This window comes from Psammomys obesus, unplaced genomic scaffold, assembly GCF_907164565.1.
Source record: "Psammomys obesus unplaced genomic scaffold, mPsaObe1.curated_primary_1811, whole genome shotgun sequence".
Taxonomy (NCBI): Eukaryota; Metazoa; Chordata; class Mammalia; order Rodentia; family Muridae; genus Psammomys; species Psammomys obesus.
In genome coordinates, this window is record NW_026596962.1 from 7,264,148 (window position 1) to 7,283,470 (window position 19,323).

The 19,323-nt window shown below is 37.3% G+C and overlaps 1 protein-coding gene across 1 annotated transcript in view; it reads right to left on the minus strand.

Moving 5' to 3' along the window:
• Dok6 (docking protein 6) overlaps positions 1-19,323 on the minus strand; it is a 337,303-nt gene that overhangs the window by 282,158 nt on the left and 35,822 nt on the right. Inside the window, exon 3 of the mRNA XM_055598745.1 lies at positions 6,488-6,602. Coding sequence (XP_055454720.1) covers positions 6,488-6,602 — 115 coding nt within the window. The remainder of the gene's footprint in view (positions 1-6,487; positions 6,603-19,323) is intronic.

A 19,323-nucleotide genomic window follows, 5' to 3' on the forward strand; every position in this document is an offset into this window, starting at 1 on the left:
TAGGCCTATATCCAAAAGAGGCTCAAATACACAAAAAGGACATTTTCTCAACCATGTTTGTAGCAGCTTTATTTGTAATAGCCAGAATCTGGAAACAACCCAGACGCCCCTCAACTGAAGAATGGATGCAGAAATTGTGGTACATCTATAGAATGGAGTATTATTCAGCAATGAAAAATAAGGAAATCATGAAAATTGCAGGTAAATGGTGGGACCTAGAAAGGATCATCCTGAGTGAGTTGTCCCAGAAGCAAAAACACACACATGGTATATACTCACTCATATAAACATACAACATACAATAAACCCACAAAAATCTGTACATCTAAACAAACTAAGCAAAAGAAAGGACCCTAACTAAAATGTTCAATCCCCATCCTGAAAGGCAAAGAGGATGGACATCAGAAGAAAAAGAAAACAGGAAACAACCTAGGAACATTCTACAGAAGGCCTCTGAAAGCCAGAAGAAAACAGGAAACAACCTCAGAACCTGCCACAGAGGACCTCTGAAAGCCTCTGCAGTGCAGACTGTCAAAGCAGATGCTGAGCCTGATGGCTAACTGATGGGCAGAGTGAATGGAATTTTATGTAAGAAGTGGGAAATAGTAAGAGCTGGAGAGGACAGGGTCTCCACAAGGAGAGCAACAGAACAAGATAATTTGAACACAGGGAACTTCCCAGAGACTCATCCTCCAACCAAGGACTATTCATGGAGATAACCTAGAACCCTGACAATGCAGCCACTTCTGATGAGAACTGATAGACTAAGATCAGAAAGAAGGAGAGGAGGACCTCCCCTATCAGTGGACTTGGGGAGGAGCATGCATGCAAGAAGGGGAGGAGGGTGGGACCCGGAGGGGAGGAGGGAGGGGCTTATGGGGGAATACAAAATGAATAAAGTGTAATTAATAATAATAATAAATAAAAATTATATTAAAAAAATAAAGAATTGCTCAACATCATTAGTCATCAGAGAAATGCAAATCAAAATGACTGAGATTTCACCTGACACCCATCAGAATGGCTAAGATCAAAATCTCATGTGACAACACATGCTGGAGAGAATGTGGAGAAAGAGGAAACCTACTCCATTGCTGGTGGGAATGTAAACTTGTACAACCACTTTGGAAATCAATCTGGCACTGTCTCAGACAAATAGGAATAGCGCTTCCTCAAGACCCAGCTATACCACTCCTAAGCATATATCCAAATATGCTCAAGCACACAACAAGGACATTTTCTCAACCATGTTTGTAGCAGCTTTATTCATAATAGCCAGAACCTGGAAACAATCCAGATGTCCCTCATTTGAGGAATGGATATAGAAATTGTGGCAATTTATACAATGGAATACTACTCAGCAATAAAAAAAACAAATAAATCATGAAATTTGCAGGCAAATGGTGGTATCTAGAGAAGATCATCCTGAATGAGGTATCCCAGAAGCAGAAAGATACACATGGTGTATATTCACTTATCAGTGGATATTAGACACATAATATAGGATAATCATACTAAAATCTATACATCTAATGAAGCTAAGCAAGATGGAGTACCCTGGGTAAGATGCTCAATCTTTATTCAGAAAGGCAAATGAAATGGACATTGGAAGAGGGAGAAAACAGGGAACAGGACAGGAGCCCATCACAGAGTGTTTCTGTAAAACTCCACCCAGCCGGGTATCAAGGCAGATACTGAGACTCAACTCATAGCCAAACTTTGGGCAGAGTGCAGGGAATCTTATGAAAGAAGGGAGAGATAGAAAGACCTGGAGGGAACAGGAGCTCCACAAGGGGAGCAACAGAACCAAAAAATGTTAGCACAGGGGCCTTTTCTGAAACTGATATTCCAAACACGGGCCATGCATGGAGATAACTTAGAACCCCTGCACAGAAGTAGCCCAAGGCAGCTCAGTATCCAAGAGGGTTCCCCAATAATAGGACCAGGGACCATCTCTGACATGAACTCATGGGCTGGCTCTTTGATCACCTCTACCTGAGGGAGGAACGGCCTTACCATTCCACAGAGGAAGACAAAGAAGCCAGTCCTGATGAGACCTGGTCGACTAGGGTCAGATGGAAGGGGAAGAGGACCTCCCCTATCATTGGACTGGGGGAGGGGCATTGGAGAAGAAGAGGGAGGGATGGTGGGATTGGGAGGGGATGGGGATGAGGATACAGCTCAGATACAAAGTGAGTAAACTGCAACTAATAAATAAATAAATCTTTAAAAAGAAAAAAAAACAAATAAAATTTGGAAAAAAAAAAAAAGGAGAGATGTAGTAGCATTTGAATTTGTTCAATTTTTCCCCTTACCATTGCACTTGATATGGACTTTGCTAAGACAAAGGCCATCAGGCATGATGCAGTTTTTCCACATTATAACAGAGGACTTATCCCATGATGCTTATCAGATCACTCAGATAAGGTAGAATGTCAGTCTCCTTCAATACCAAGTTATTCTTTCTCACCTACTTCTCTTTGGAATAAAGTCACAGTGAATATACCATATTTGAAAAATGCAGAATTGCATGTCACTTTCCAATTAAAGATCTTCCACATGGAATATTTCTCTATCTCTGCCCACTCAGTCATTTAAACATTTATTTAAATCAACTTGATCTGATGATATTTATAATGAGTAATAATCCCATTCTAACTCTTTGCTGCTCAACTACTGTGAATTTTCCCAAATGGTGCTTCTTTTTGAGTTTGTTTTGATTAATTAATTAGGTTCTATATATTTTTAGCTTTATAAGATGCTCTGAATTTAACTTAACTAGGCATTTAGTCCTGGAATCAGTGAGTTCTCCACAAAGCCCAGTTAATCAAGTTATAGATTCTGAGTATAGGTGGGGGGTATTTTTTTTTCTTCTTCTTCTTATGTTTTACAAATTATTCACTTTGTATCCTAGTTGTAGTTCCCTTCCTCATCTCCTGGTCCCATCTTCCCTCTCTCCTCCTCCAATATCCTTCTCCTCTAGTCCACTGATAGGGGAAGTCCTCCTCCCTTACTTTCTGATCCTAGCCTATTAGGTCCCATCAGGTCTGCCTGTCTCTTCTTTTTCTGTGGACTGGCTAGGTCACCTAGTCAGTGATCAAGGAACAGTTATTTAGCTATTTTGTTCTCCTTGTGGGGCTCATGTCCCTTCTGTGTCCTTCAATATCCCCCATCTTCCACAAGACTCCCTGGGCTCTAGCCAAAGTTTGGTTGTGAGTCTCTGCATCTGCTTTTATCCCCTGCTGTATGGAGTCTTTTAGAGGACATCTATGATAAGCTCCCCTCCTGTTCCCTATGTTCTACCATGTCTATCCTGTTTTTCTTTGTGAATGAGATTTAAGCATCCTCCTTAAGGCCCTCCTTGTCATTTAGCTTCTTTAGATCTATAGATTGTTGTATGGTTATCCTATGTTATATGGCTAATATCTACTTATAAGGAAGTATATATCATGCATATCTTTCTTCTGGTTATCTCACTCAGGATGATCTTTTTTAGTTTCCACCATTTGCCTGAAAATTTCATGATTTCTTTGTTTCTAACAGGTGAGTAGTATTCCATTGTGTGAAGGTACCACAACTTCTGTATCCATTCCTGTATCCATTTCTGTATCCATTCAGTTGAGGGACATCTAAGTAGTCTCCAGACTCTGGTTATTACAAATAAAGCTGCTGTGAAAATAGCTGAGCAAATGTCCTTGTTGTATGGTTGAGCATCTTTCAGATATATGGCCAGAAAGAACTACAGCCAATAACATTAATTATAGATTAAGCTTCATTGTAAGAACACTTTATGAATCCCACACTAGGCCATTCTTCAAGATAATAAGGCAGGCTGAGGTTTCTAAATTAATATATGTATGATTAGATGTCTCTTCAGTACATGATGAAATCTAATTCATGTAAGAAAACTATTCAATGAGTATAACACACTGTGAGACCTTGTCATGATTTGCTGGTTTAGATAATATTTCTCTATAATACCAGTTTTATTTTTCAAGTATTATTAGTATGACCTTATTACTATTTTTCTACTTATGAGTGGAATCTGATTTATGAATAAAAATAGAACTGTAAATTTTAGCAATTTTAGTTTGTTAATTCAACACTTGAAATGAATAATATTATGCTTTAAATTAATTACTTTTGAAAGGATCCAGGAATTGAATTGCAAATTAATAAAATCCAACTTTTATCGTCCACCAGAACTTTAGAATCAGTAAAATATTTGTTTTCATCACGAAAACAATCTCAAATTTTCTACAGAGGAAACACTCTCAGATCATCATCATTGTGTATATTTCCGTAACCTAAATATTTCAGTGATCTTAACATTTAATGAATATTAGTGGACAAAAATTCGCTTACCTGAAGATATGTGTTTTTAGTTTTTATTTTTAAAACACTTATTTGTGTGGAAATATTTGGGAATACTCTTAGACGTTTAGGAGATTTTATTTTAAATTCTAGTTTCTTATGGCCATCCCGGAGATTGTTTAAATGCACTTCAAATTCAGTTCATTAAGAAAACTATGTTCTGTTGGTACTGAGTCTCAAGTACTGATGTGATGCTCAGGCTGGAGGACCTGGACGCCACCTGTGTGGTGTCACAGTTCCTCTCTGGGCTCCTTGCTGCCCTGATTTCTAGAGTTAGACTGTACTTCTCATTTCAAGGTCAAGACTCCAAAAAGTTCAGATGCACACATGGGGCTGTGTCTTATTTACGAGCACAAATGCGCCAGTATCAAGGTATGAAAGAGTTGGATGTTTTCAGTTTAGGCATATAGGATGATGCAAACACAGAATGCATGTGTAGTATGTACTTAATACAAACCATTAAAATGTCTTTAGTATCAGAATACAAAGAAATATCTACTTTTCCTCCATCCCTTTGACATATATACTTTATCAGAGTGAGGAAGTGATCATGGGTAATGAGGAAGAAAGACTTTGTAGTAAGGGTCTTTGGGAAGAAACTGGGTATGTGCATACACATGTGTCTGTGTATTGTGTGATATACCGTTTCTGAAAAGATGAGACACACACATGTTAACTTATCCGAGAAAAGCAGCCCATGACAGACTAAATTAATGATTCCAGCAATGTCAAATTTGGTGAACCAATCAGTTTTTAATAAGAGGATGAACGAATATCACAAGAAGCAGGGATTACACAAAAGCAGCCATATCACCAGAAAGTTTACCCTAGCATTGGTGATGACTTCCAAAACTGCAGCCATTGAGCTCTCCATGCAGCCTATTGGCAGCTCCACTGTATGAACAATTTTTTCCCAGTTTGGCTGGTGAGAGTCTCCATCCCTAACAACTGTTTACTCCAATTCACACTGTTGGGTAGAGGTCCTCAATAACCTGTGATGTGTTTTTTCCCCACCCACACCTTTATATGCGACCTTTGGTGAGCTTTTATTTATCTCCTGAGGCTCATGAGCCTTTCTTTTCTCCTGGAGCAAATATTGCAGTTCCTAGGAAATGTTGCAATTTGGAAAAACATACCACACAACACTATATACATATGTATAGAATATGAGCATTCACAGAGAATATGCACTCTTACAAATGTTTTAGAAAATTAAAAGGTGAAAAGAAGCATGTTGTATGTTTTCTCATATTTTGAACCTTATTTGAGAGCCAGCTGATAGGAAACCAAAGAGTGATTTATGGCTCTTTGAATATATTCTTGTATTAATTAAACTGATAAACTTTAAGTCATATCTATCCTTTAAAATTATATCAAAGCTTTCCTAAAAACCTCACTATTATTTTAAATTCACATCTTTCAAGGCTTTAGATATTTTGGACATCCTTTCTATAGATATCCATTACAGAACAAATACAGCATTTCATTGAGCTGAGTCTTTAAAAGGCAATAAACTGACTAATATGTTACAAAACACAGGGATTACTCCATGAAAAATACTGTAGGTTCAAATGACAAACTGCTTGTGTCTGCATAATGTCATAATGTTTTATGAACTGGCATGCTAAAATTTAATCTAAAATACATTGATTTATAGTATCAAAATTCCATGAAAACAATACATTATGTAAAGTTCTATTCTCAAGTGTCTGGGGAGACAGGCTGATCTTAGGTGAGCTTTCTCATGACAGAGTTACTATTACACTAGAAAATGCTTCAGAGCTCTACTTTGCCAAACCCAGAATACAAATCATAAGATGACCTTTAATATCTCCCAGGTACTGTTAAATAAATTCTCAAAGGTTGAACAAAAGCCCAATAGTCCACAGGCCACCTGGCAACAAAGCTCCAGACAAAGACAAGACAGTGGAAACCCAACACATGTGTTTCTACATTACATCAGTATGTCAAGCTTCTTGCAAAGCTTGCTACCCCACATTCTCATTACAATATGCCATCCTATTCAGACTTCCATGTGGCTTCACCTATCTGAGTCGTTGTCTCTGAAGCAACTCAATCTCCTCAAGCTGTAGATGGGCCTGAAATTGCTTACCTGACTCACAAGCAAATGTCTTTGACGTTTCGTCATGAAAGATAATTGCCACTGCATGCTTCTTTGTCTCTCGAGGCAGCCTGGTTATATTTTTGATGTTGTGCAGTTCAGTTACCTTGAAAGAGAAAAATATTTTTTCTTTTTACTTTTCAAATTCTGGGGATAGGCCCCCAGAGCCTTGTAAAGGCTAAGAGAACATTCTACCACTGAACTATATCTTGAACAAGAAAAGAACTTTTATTTTAATGTATAGTATATGTGTTACATTACAGTGCTTTAAACAAAATGGCCAATTATCACTGCCATAAGCCCCTAAGCACTTCCCAATGGGTCATTGTACTAATTTTGAAATAACTCTATCCACAAACAGTAAAAAAGAAAACAATGTATTCTATTAGGCTTTCAGTTTTGATTAGAGCTCATATTGATCGCTATATTTGAAATAGTCTAACGATAATTCAGAATAGTTTCATGGAAGCTGTGCTGTCATTAATTCTGCATCCACAGAAAGCAATAACAATTTGATACAAAGAGAGTTCTCATTAAATATCTGTTGAATATTGATGAGGTTTAGCAACAAGTCTCTCTCGAACACTCTCAGATCATACAAGTTCTAGACAAGATGAAGCAACACAGCATCTGACTCCTGTCTATAGGCTAAATAGAAAATTTAACATTCCAGGCCTCTAGTGTGTGAAAGAATAGTTTTGGAACTTGCGTATCAATCATTTTCAAAAGCACGAACCCAAAAGAAATACATCTAATGATTGTTAGCTCTCTGATACCAAGAGCACTAAAGGATCTTGGAAATAAAATTACTCTAAGGAGGGATATTGATGCATGCTGAACTTTTCTTCATGATATGATCTTTTGTTTATTTATCAATGAATTTTGTTATTTGACAGTTTTGCACATGTGCACAGTATATTCTAGTTACTATTCCACCTCTATTATATATTTTAATAGCCACACTACTAATGAGGAAATGAGCCTTTCCATGGCCTAGAATCTTCAACCTGATTTATACAACTTTGATGAATTCCCAATGAGCTCAGGGCCATCACTGTAAGAAAGTAAAGAAACTTGATGATCAGAAAATGTCTTAGTTAGCTTTCTATTCCCGCAATAGACCAAAAAGCAAGTTGTTGAGGAAAGGGTTATATTTGGCTTACTTCTACATTGCTGTTCATCAGTGAAGGTAATCAGGACAGGAACCCAAAGAGGGCAGGATCTTAGAGGCAGGACCTGATGCAGAGGCAAAGGAGGGATGCTGCTTACTGGCTTGCTTCCTATAGTCTGCTTAGCCTGCTTTCTTCTAGAACTCAGGACTATCAGCCCAGGGATGGTATCACTCACCATGGGCTGGGCCCTCCCCCATTGCTCACTAATTGAGAAAATGCCTTACAGCTGGATCTCCTGGAGGCATTTCCTCAACTGAAGCTCCTTCCTCTCTGTGTCAAGCTGACACATGAAACCAGCCATTACAATAACTACCCAGTGCTACACAACCAAGTGAGCAGGTGAGACAGAACTGGCTCTAATGTACAGATAGATATTTCACTTCTGTACTTACTGGTCTTTAGAGTGGGATCAGTGTAAGGTAACTTCTTTGATAAAAATCCTCTCTTTTGACTTCCTTGTATAACTAACAATGCTTTCATTTTATCATACATGCTTCAATTTTTTGACAAATAATTTAAAAATCCAATTATGTTAAGAACTTAAACTCCATTAAACTCAATAGAGTTTAGAATTATCAAACTTGGAACTATTAAAATAAATCATACTCTGCTTTAAGTACAATACACAAGATTATTTCATAATTTCTTCCTTATATTTGAAAATAACACTGCTAATATTGATCAGGATTCCATAATCTAGGCACAGTTAAAATAATCAGTTCCTGACCAAAGTCTTTACTTATATAAAATGGCATATGCAAAATAAAATTATGTAGTTATCATTTTAAGAGGCTTATGCTCTACTTTTCACCTATCCTTTGATGACTTTTAGTGGCTTCAATCTGTAATACCACAGACAAGTCATGGTCTGTGAAATCCAAGAGAATTCTCATACAACATTGTTCATGTCTGCTTTTCTCTTGTGGTAGTCTTAAGATTAACATGAAGCATTAAAATTGTATTAATAGTTATTTTAGATATAATAAAATTGTCATTAGTATAAGCATTTATTTGTATGTGTGCATACACATTCCATCATCTACTTATAAATCTTCTTCCTATCTATCACCTACATGAAAGTAGTTTCCCTTCCAAGCAAGAACTGCACACCAATATTTCATTACTTTTGAGGAGTAACACTCTTTGGAGAAAGAGGAAAATTCCCTTTTGGAACAGTGACTAACATATTATATTTCAAGCACACCAAAGCATGTTCTCAAATATGTAGTATAGCTCTTTAATTTTTAAATGATTGGATAATTGACTGAAGTTGTGTTTAAAACCAATTTTCCTCTAAGAAAATAAATTGAAGTTATATTTGAAAAGAGATATTATTTCCAGACATTATTAGCTCCACCTAAACAAATAATATTGTCCAACTGAGTCTAAAAAGAATGAATACGTGTTTCTTAAGAATTAATGTAAAATGTGAGAATAAATGTCATGTACTGTTGCAGAGTTATATAAAATGTTTATACATACTAAGCAAATTATATAAAAACCCAATCATGTCAGGAGCCTTTCACAAACATTTTTATTTACAAATGTAGGCTAATACCATAGCAGATATTATGGACTTTATTTTTTATCACCATAGCAAAAATCAAAAACCTAATATGATAGATGCATTTGAGATATGTCTTAGGCACTAAGGAATGCCTATTATCAGAGCCTCAGGCAATCTGACAACTGATAGAGTTCAAACAGAGGCTTCCTCTCCTGGAAATTTTACATTTAGAAACACAGAGAGCATCTGCAAGCAGACCGTTTTTATAGTTTCTGGAATAAATAAGGGTTTCTGTTTTTTTGTTTTTGTTTGTTTGTTTGTCCATCAACAGTATGATGATTTACCCTCTTTCATGTAAGAATTTAAGGAGAGGCAAGGAAAGAAAAACACCAATGAGAAATATAAAATTTGATTTCTAAAAGAATCTCAATCTTAACTATTTAGGTTAAGATCTAATAAATTCTCCCTTTGGCAGGGGGAGATCAAAGAGCCAGCCACTGAGTTCATGTCAGAAACAGTTCTTGTTCCCCTTAGTAGGGTACCCACTTGGAGACTGAGCTGCCATGGGCTACATCTGAGCAGGGGATCTAGGTTACAACCAAACATGGTCCTTTGTTGGAGAATCAGTCTCAGAAGATACACCTGTGCCCAGATATTTTGGTTCTGCTGCTCTCCTTGTGGAGCTCTTGTCCTATCCAGGTCTTACTAATTCCCCCTTCTTTCGTATGATTCCCTGCACTCTGCCCAAGATTTGGTTATGAGTCTCAGCATCTGCTTTAATACACTGCTAGGTAGAGTCTGCCAGAGGCCCTCTGTGGTAGGCTCCTGTCCTGTTTTTTTTTTTTTTTTTTTTTTTTTTTATTTTCTCCTACAGAGGAAGACAATGCAGCCAGTTTGGATGAGACCTGATAAGCTAGGGAGGGACAGATAGAAGGGGAGGAGGACCTACCCTATCAATGGACTTAGAGAGAGGCAAGGAGGAGATGAGAGAGGGAGGGTGCGATTGGGAGGGAATGAGGTAGGGGGCTACATCTGGGATACGAAGTAAATAAACTGTAATTAATATAAAAATAAAAATTACGAAAGCAAAAAAGAGAAAAAATCTAACAAATCTTAAATTCTTGTCTTCATTTTTTCGCTATCAATATTATTTAAATTTACAATATTGTAGGTAAAGGTATATACTTAATGAAGTACAACTTTTAAAATACTTTTTAGTGATTTAAAATAAAACTATGTATGTTATTATTCTAAAAACTATCAATGCAACATAAAACAATTAAAATTGTGAAATCATGGAGTTTTCAATTCTAAAATTTTTTAATTTAAAATTTTTATATGTATTTTTGAAAATTGTTTTTTTTTTACATTTCTATAACAGAATATCATAGTGCTTACATTTTTTAATCAAAACATTAAAGTAAATGAAATAAACATGACGTTAACATGGAACTAAAATAATTTAAGCTACTTAGGTCTCAGGCAGCAGGTGTATTGGCCAACAATGTAAAATATTTAGGTTTGTGAAGTACAAGACACTGAAACATAAGTGAAGGATTTTTGGTTACTGATGTTATTGTACTGTCATTTAGGAGTTTATCATTAAGTAATTCGTGAGCTTACATACACAAATGTCAAAGATGAAAGATAACCTTTTCTCTAGGGATATACAGAAGAGAGTGCGTAATTCTTTTAAAGAATACCCAACTTTGATTAACAGAGCCCACATTAGAAGGGTCACAAACTCTAATAATGCCAGCTTCTGGGGAATCCAAGACCGCCTTTTGCCCTCTATGGGCACTACACTCATGTATACATACACACACACACACACATACACTAATAAATATAATAATCAAAAACACAATAGTGAGATAAAGGCTCTGGAGAAGATTTCTGTTATTTTTTATTGTGTGAGAATTTTATGCATGAACACAGTATGACCAAATCTTACCCTTATTCCCTCTTCTCCAATTCACCCCTACATATTTAGTATGTGAGTTCTTGGGTGGCAACATCACAGGATGTCACTTGGGGTGTAAATAAGGAGTGGAAAAGAAAGACAGTTTCAAATTTTACCTATTCATCAAAATTAATGCTTATTTATATATAAATATATATGATATTATAGTACATATTTGATCTTAAAGCTCCTTATTTTTTTTAGTATCATTAATTAAATTTATTTATTGTTTACAATAAATTTATAGGTAAGATTCATACTCTGTGCTTTTATTTTTGATTTTTTAATTTTTAATTTTTTATTAATTACATTTCATTCACATTGTATCCCCCCTGTAGCTCCCTCCTTCCTTCCTTCCCAATCCCTCCCTTCCTCCTCCTTTTCCACGTATGCCCTTCCCCAAGTCCACTGTTAGGGGAGGTCTTCTTTTCCTTCCTTCTGATCCTAGTCTATTAGGTTTCATCAGGAGTGGCTGCATTGTCTTCTCTGTGGCCTGGTAAGGCTGCTTCCCCCTCAGGGGGAGATGATCAAAGAGCAGGCCAATCGGTTCATGTCAGAGGCAGTCCCTGTTCCCATTACTATGGAACCCACTTGGACACTGAACTACTATGGGCTACATCTGTGCAGGGGTTCTAGGCTATCTCCATGCATAGTCCTTGTTTGGAGTATCAGTCTCAGGAAAGACCCCTGTGCTCAGATTTTTCGGTTCTGTTGCTCTCCTTGTGGACCTCCTGTCCTCTCCATGTCTTACTATTTCCCACTTCTTTCATAAGATTCCCTGCACTCTACCCAAAGGTTGGCCATAAGTCTCAGCATCTGCTTTGATAGTCTGCAAGGGTAGAGCCTTTCAGAGGCAAACAGTGGCAGGCTCCTAACTTGTTCCCTGTTTTCTCCTTCTTCTAATGTACATCCTCTTTGCCTTTATGGATGGGGATTGAGCATTTTAGCCAGAGTCCTCCCTCTTGATTAGTTTCTTTAGGTATACAGATTTTAGTAGGTTTATCCTATATTATGTGTCTATATGAGTGAGTATATACCGTGTGTGTCTTTCTTCTTCTGGGATAGCTCACTCAGGATGACCTTTTCCAATTCCCACCATTTACCTGCATATTGTTTTTAATTGCTGAGTAGTACTCCATTGTGTAGATGTACCACAATTTCTGTATCCATTCCTCAGTTGAGGGGCATATGGGTTGTTTCCAGTTTCTGACTATTACAAATAAAGCTGCTACAAACATGGTTGAGCAAATGTCCTTATTGTGTTCTTGAGGCTTTTTGGATATATGCCTAGGAGTGGTATAGCTGGATCTTGAGGAAGCACTATTCTTGATTGTCTGAGAAAGTGCCTAGTTGTCTGATTCCCAGAGTGGTTGTACAAGTTTACATTCCACCAGCAGTGCAGGAGGATTCTGCTTTCTCCACACTCTCCAGCATGTGTTGTCACTTGAGTTTTTTATCTTGGCCATTCTGGTGGGCATAAGGTGAAATCTCAGGGTCCTTTGATTTGCATTTCTCTGATAGCTAATGACATTGAGCATTTCTTTAAGTGTTTCTCTGCCATTTGATATTCCTCAATCGAGAAATCTCTGTTTAGCTCTGTTCCACATTTTTTAATTGGATTACTTGATTTTTTGCTGTTTAACTTCTTTAGTTCTTTATATATAATGGATATTAGCCCTCTCTCATAAATAAGGTTAGTGAAGAACCTTTCCCAGTCTGTTGCCTGTCGTTTTGTTCTGACAACAGTGTCTTTTGCTTTACAGAAGCTTTTCAGTTTCATGAGGTCCCATTTATTGATTGTTGCTCTTAGAGCCTGTGCTGTTGGTGTTCTGTTCAGGAAGTTGTCTCCTGTACCAATGAGTTCTAGGGTCTTCCCCACTTTTTCTTCTAACCGATTTAATGTGTCTGGTTTTATGTTGAGGTCTTTGATCCCCTTGGACTTTAGCTTTGTGCACGGTGATAAGTATGGATCTATATGCATTTTCTACATGTAGACATCCAGTTAGACCAGCACCATTTGTTGAACATGCTTTTTTCCATTGTATGATTTTGGCATCTTTGTCAAAATTCAGGTGTCCATAAGTGTGTGGGTTTATTTATGGGTCTTCTATTCAGTTCCATTTATCCACCATTCTGTTTATATGCCAGTATCATGCAGTTTTTATAACTGTTGCTCTATAGTACAGCTTGAGATCAGGGATGGAGATACCTCCAGAAGATCTTTTATTGTAGAGGATTGTTTTAGCAATTCTCAGTTTCTTGTTATTCCATATGAAGTTGAGAATTTTTCTTTCCAGGTCTGTAAAGAATTGTGTTAGTAATTTGATGGGAATAGCATTGAATCTGTAGATTGCTTTTCGTAAAATGGCCATTTTTACTATGTTAATCCTGCCAAACCATGAGCATGGGAGATCTTTCCATCTTCTGATAACTTCTCATTCTTTCTTCAGAGACTGGAAGTTTTTTTTTTGTTTTGTTTTGTTTGGTTTTGTTTTTCATACAAGTGTTTGACTTGCTTGGTTAGGTTCACACCAAGGTACTTTATGTCCTTTGTGGCTATTGTGAAGGGTGCTGTTTCCCTAATTTCTTCCTCAGCCCTTTTGTCTTTTGTATACCAGAGGGCTACTGATTTTTTTAGAGTTAATTTTGTATCTGGCCACTTTGCTGAAGGTGTTTATCAGCTGTAGGAGTTCCCTGGTAAAATTTTTGAGGTCACTCAAGTATACTATCATATCATCTGCAAATACTGATATTTTGACTTCTTCCTTTCTGATTTGTATCACCTTGATCTCCTTCAATTGTCTTATTGCTTTAGCAAAGACTTCCGGAACTATGTTGAAGAGATATGGAGAGAGTGGGCAGCCTTGCCTTGTCCCTGATTTCAGTGGGGTTGCTTTAAGTTTCTCTCCATTGAGTTTGATATTGGCTATAGGCTTGCTGTATATTGCCTTTACTGTGTTTAGGTATATGCCTTGTATCCCTGATCTCTCCAATACTTTAAATATAAATGGATGTTGGATTTTGTCAAATGCTTTTTCAGCATCTAAGGAGATTTTCATGTTTTATTTTTCTTTCAGTTTGTTTATATGGTGGATTACATTGATGGATTTCCTTATAGTGAACCACCCCTGCATACCTAGGATGATGACTACTTAGTCATAGTGGATATCTTTGATGTGTTCTTGGATTCAGTTTGCAAATATTTTGTTAAGTATTTTTGCATCAATGTTTATAAGGGAGATTGGCCTGAAATTCTCTTTCTTTGTTGGGTCTTTGTGACGTTTAGGTACCAAGATGACTGTGGCTTCATCGACTGAGTTTGGTAGTGTTCCTTCTGTTTCTATTTTGTGGGAGAGTTTGAAGAGAATTGGAGTTAGCTCTTCTTTAAAGGTCTGGTAGAATTGTGTGCTGAAACCATCTGGTCCTGCGCTTTTTTTGGATGGGAGACTTGATGACAACTTCTATTTCCTTAGGGGATATAGGACTATTTAATTGATTTACCTGGTCTTGATTCAGCTTTGGTAAGTTGACTCGATCAAAAAAAATTAAAAATCTAAAGTTCCTTATTTATATGTTTAAAAGTAGTAGCACTTTCATTTTATGGTGAAGAAATGATATTTATTTTTCCCAAATCATGTTTGTTTGTTCTGGAAATGTTGTGAAGAGCATGGCAGTGCCCATTTCCAACTAACCAAAAATATGAACTCAGAGTATTTTATTCCTTCAATTTGTGACCTAGTGATAGTATGCCTTAGTCCTGTCACAGAGTGTGGTGTGGATTTGAGATTCAGAAGGTCCATGCACACCTGTTTGGGTTGATTTCATTTTTATTTTTACTTTTTAATATGTATTCATTTATTGTAGACAATGTCTCCCCATGTACTTCTGACTGGCCTGTTTACAGGATTTGATCTCACAGAAATCTACAGCCTTCTTCTTATTCTGTCCCCCCTGACCAGGGTTGAGATTAAGGGCATGCAACATTATTTTTGCGCAATAAATGGTATTTAAAAATAAAAGGAATTGTTTTAAAAGTAAAATGAGTATCCCCAGTAATGTGATTTTTCTTATATATTTGCAAAACTCTTAATGTCTGTCTTATTCCATGACAATATGATACTCCTTTATTCTTCAGAATTCAGTCAGCTGCAATGTGTTATTTAGATAAAGTATTTGTAAATGTACATAAGGTCTCAGTGAGTATAGAGTTAAGAAACTGAAAATTAAATGAAGAGCATTTTAAGTGAACTGTGGCTATTGCTATTGGATTTTGCTTATAATTTACCCAGTGCTTATTAGGTCTAATCAGGACTGGTTGCAGACCTGATTAGCTAGGGTCAGATGGAAGGGGAGGAAGACCTCTACTATCAGTGGACTTGGAAAGGGTCATGGGAGGAGATGAGGGAAGGAGAGTGGGATGGGGAGAGAAAGAGGGATAGATTTACAGCTGGAATACAAAATGAATAAACTGTAATTAATATATAAAAATAAAAAATTAATATAAAATATACAAGTTAAAAAATTATCCAATGCTCTTTAAGGTTGTAGAAGTAAGTGTCTGAATAAGAAAATAAATATTTTCTTTTTCTCCTAGAACAAACTGGATAGATCAATTTTCATATGTGCTTTACTCATCACGTTTTTATATCATCTTGAGTTGGTCATTAAAAATACACAAATTTACCAAATTGAAAATATCAACACTTTAGTTTACAGCATAATAATTCATTAATCTCATTCTTTTTTATATTTCTTTTTTCTTTATTATTTTTATATTAATTACAGTTTATTCGCTTTGTATCCCAGCTGTAGCCCCCTTCATCATTCCCTCCCAATCCCACCCTCCCTCCCTTATCTCCTTCCTGCCCCTCTCTAAGTCCACTGATGGGGGAGGTCCTCCTCCCCTTCCATCTGAACCTAGCTTATCAGGCCTCTTCAGGGCTGGTTACAATGTCCTTTTCTGTGGCCTAGCAATGCTGCTCCTCCCTCAGGGGAGGGGTGTCAAAGAGCTAGCCACTGAGTTCATGTCAGAGACAGTCCCTGTTCCCCTAACTAGGGAATCTACTTGGAAACTGAGCTGTGATGGGCTATATATGAGCAGGGGTTCTAGGTTATATCCATTCATGGTCCTTGGTTGGAGAAACAATCTCAGAAAATACCCCTGAGCCCAGTTATATTTGGTCCTTGTTTCAAAAACTCATATTTCCACAATTTTTCTCTAAATAAACTTATTTGTTTCCATGGAAGATGAACTTCAATGGTTCATTTTTGAGAAACATTAAGACAGATTACAAATTCAGAGTGACCCTAGTTTGTCTGTCACTCACCCTTACATGGAGATGAGGATTCCCATTGGCTTACACATTCCAAGATCTACACACACTATGCCTGAGTGAATTAAAATGAAATTGGTATACTTGTTTATTTATATATGCAACAGCATGATTATGAAAGGGAAAATCACTGCTACTACTGTTTAGGGAAACTGGATTAATTATTGCTTTACCAATCGATTACTTTTATGTTCCTTTTGTGACTGAGACACCGAAGGTTCTGCATAGAGCTCTGACTGGGACCTACTGTGAGTGCATTCTTTGCCATAAAGTTGTGTCACTTTAATATCTGAACATTCTCCAACTTCACCTCTCATGACTCATTCAAACCCTCACTCCTTCTCTTCTGAGATATTGTCACTGTGTTTTCATTAGCCCCACACTCACCACCTGCCACCATTCTGTTCGCAATGCTTTCCACATTGGTATTATTTCTTCTCAGGGACTTAAACCCAATCTAACATTATCTTAAAACCTAAGACTACACTCTTCAGCAAGGACATAGGACTTTAAATGACTTAATTACTTATGTAAATGTAGTCTCATCTTTTTCTCACTTTAATCTGAAACATAAATTTCTTCCATAATCTGGGAATCCTAATTTTCCTGAATATAATAGTGTCATTTAAGGGATTTTAACATTCTTTTTGACACTCCTGGTTCTTTTTTTCTTCTCTTCTCTTTTCTTCTTTTTCTTAAATTGATTTATTATTTATTGCAATTTATTCACTTTGTATCCTCGCTGTAGCCCCTCCCTAATCTCCTCCCAGTCCCACCTTCCTTCCCTCTTCTCCCTCTGTCTCTCTCTTAGTACACTAATACAGGAAGTCCTGCTCCCTTACTATCTGACTTTCAAATATTAGTCTCATAAGGACTGGCTGCATTGTCTTCCTCCAAGTCCACTGATAGGGGAGGTCCTTCTCCTCTTCCATCTGACCCTAGTTATCAGGTCTCATCAAGACTGGCTGCATTGTCCTCCACTAAGGCCTGGCCAGTCTGTTCCCCCCCCAGGGGAAGATGATCAAAGAGCCAGCCACTGAGTCCATGTCAGAGACAGCCCCTGCTCCCCTTACTAGGGAATCCACATGGAGACTGAGTTGCTTATGATAAACATCTGTGCAAGGGGTCCAGGTCCTGGTTCGATATGTCTTCTTGTCAGATTCAGAATCATACTTCAAGACTCATAAGGATATCTTCCTGTTTTCATTTATTTTCATGTTGTTGTGACAAAATACTCTGGAGAAATTAAATGTTTTAATATAGGGGTTTTATTCTCATTCACAGTCCAAGGATACAGTACATCATGAGCAGGGTGTCAAAGCAATAGATAATTGAAGCAATGGAATATTACATTCATTATCAGGAAAAGAGAGATGAAAGCTGAAAGCATGCAGTGCTCAGTCCAGTTTGTCCTTATATGTCCCTTATTCCTCACAGAATTATATGGCACAGAATTAAGACAAGGTCATTGGATATCAATTAAAGTACTCCATAGTGGTGCCTGATAGCTCATCCCCCAAGTGGTTCTAGATTCTGCCAGGTCAACAATGTTAACCATCACACTTTCTTAGAGACTTGTGCAAGAATAAATTGATCCTAATGGGGACTTTTCTCTGGCATTTCTTCTCAACCTAGTAGATGCATTCTTGACTTTTCATTAATTCTGTACATTATATACACTTAGTAATTAATAATAGTTATTCTATTCATTTACACCAGATATTTTTAATTCTTTACGTAGATGTCAACACAGAATTTGTTTATTTATCTTTCATTTGTTTGTTTGCTTGTTTATTTTTTTGAGACAGTATTTCTCTGTATGACAGAGTCATGGCTATCCTGGAACTCTCTTTCTAGTCTAGGCCTCACACTCACTGAGCTCTGCTTGCCGCTGCCTCCCGGGTACTGGGATTATAGCTATGTGCCACCATGCCTGGTCAGAATTTGCATATTAGAGGCTTTTAATCACTTTCTCTTCACAATGAAGGACACAGACATGTAAAAACATACTTACTTAAATAATGTTGAATAAAAAAAAAACATAGAGTATGACTTGCTTTCTTGATATGCTTGCTCAGAGGAGAACATGCATAGACATTTTAACAGTTATAAATACATAGAAGACAAGATATCACGTGAAGCCCGCGGTTAGAGTCCACAATGGCTAATTAGGTTGTGCTGTGACTGTCAGTGAACTGAGACTAAGGGTATTTGTTTTTTTTTTTTTAATTTTATTTTTTTTATCAGTTACATTTTATTAACTCTTTATCCCAGCCATGTCCCGATCCCTCATTCCCTCCCAGTCCTTCCCTCCCTCATCTCCACCGTGCCCCTTGCCAAGTCCACTGATAGGGGGACCTCCTCCCCATTCATCTGATCCTGTTTTATCAGGTATCTTCAGGACTGGCTGCAAAGCTCTCCTCTGTGGCCTAACAGGACTGCTCCTCCCTTGGGGGGTGGGGAGGCCAAAAAGCCAGTCATTGAGTTCCTGTTAGAAATAGTCCTTGTTCCCCTTACTATGGGAAACCAATTGGTTACTGAGTTACCACAGGCTACATCTGAGCAGAGGTTCTAGGTTACATTCATACATGGTCCTTGGTTGCATGTCAGTCTCAGAAAAGACCCTGTGCCCAGATATGTTTGGTCCTTGTGGAGCTCCTATCCTTTCCTCATCAGACTAACTCCCCTTCTTTCTTATGATTCCCTGTACTCTGCCAAAAGTTTGGTCATGAGTCTTTGCTTTGAAAACACTGCTAGTTAGAGTTTTTCAAATGCGCTCAGTAGACTCCTGTCAATGTTTAGTGTGCATCCCATCTGTCTTTCAAAATGAGTATTGATAATCTTACCCCATG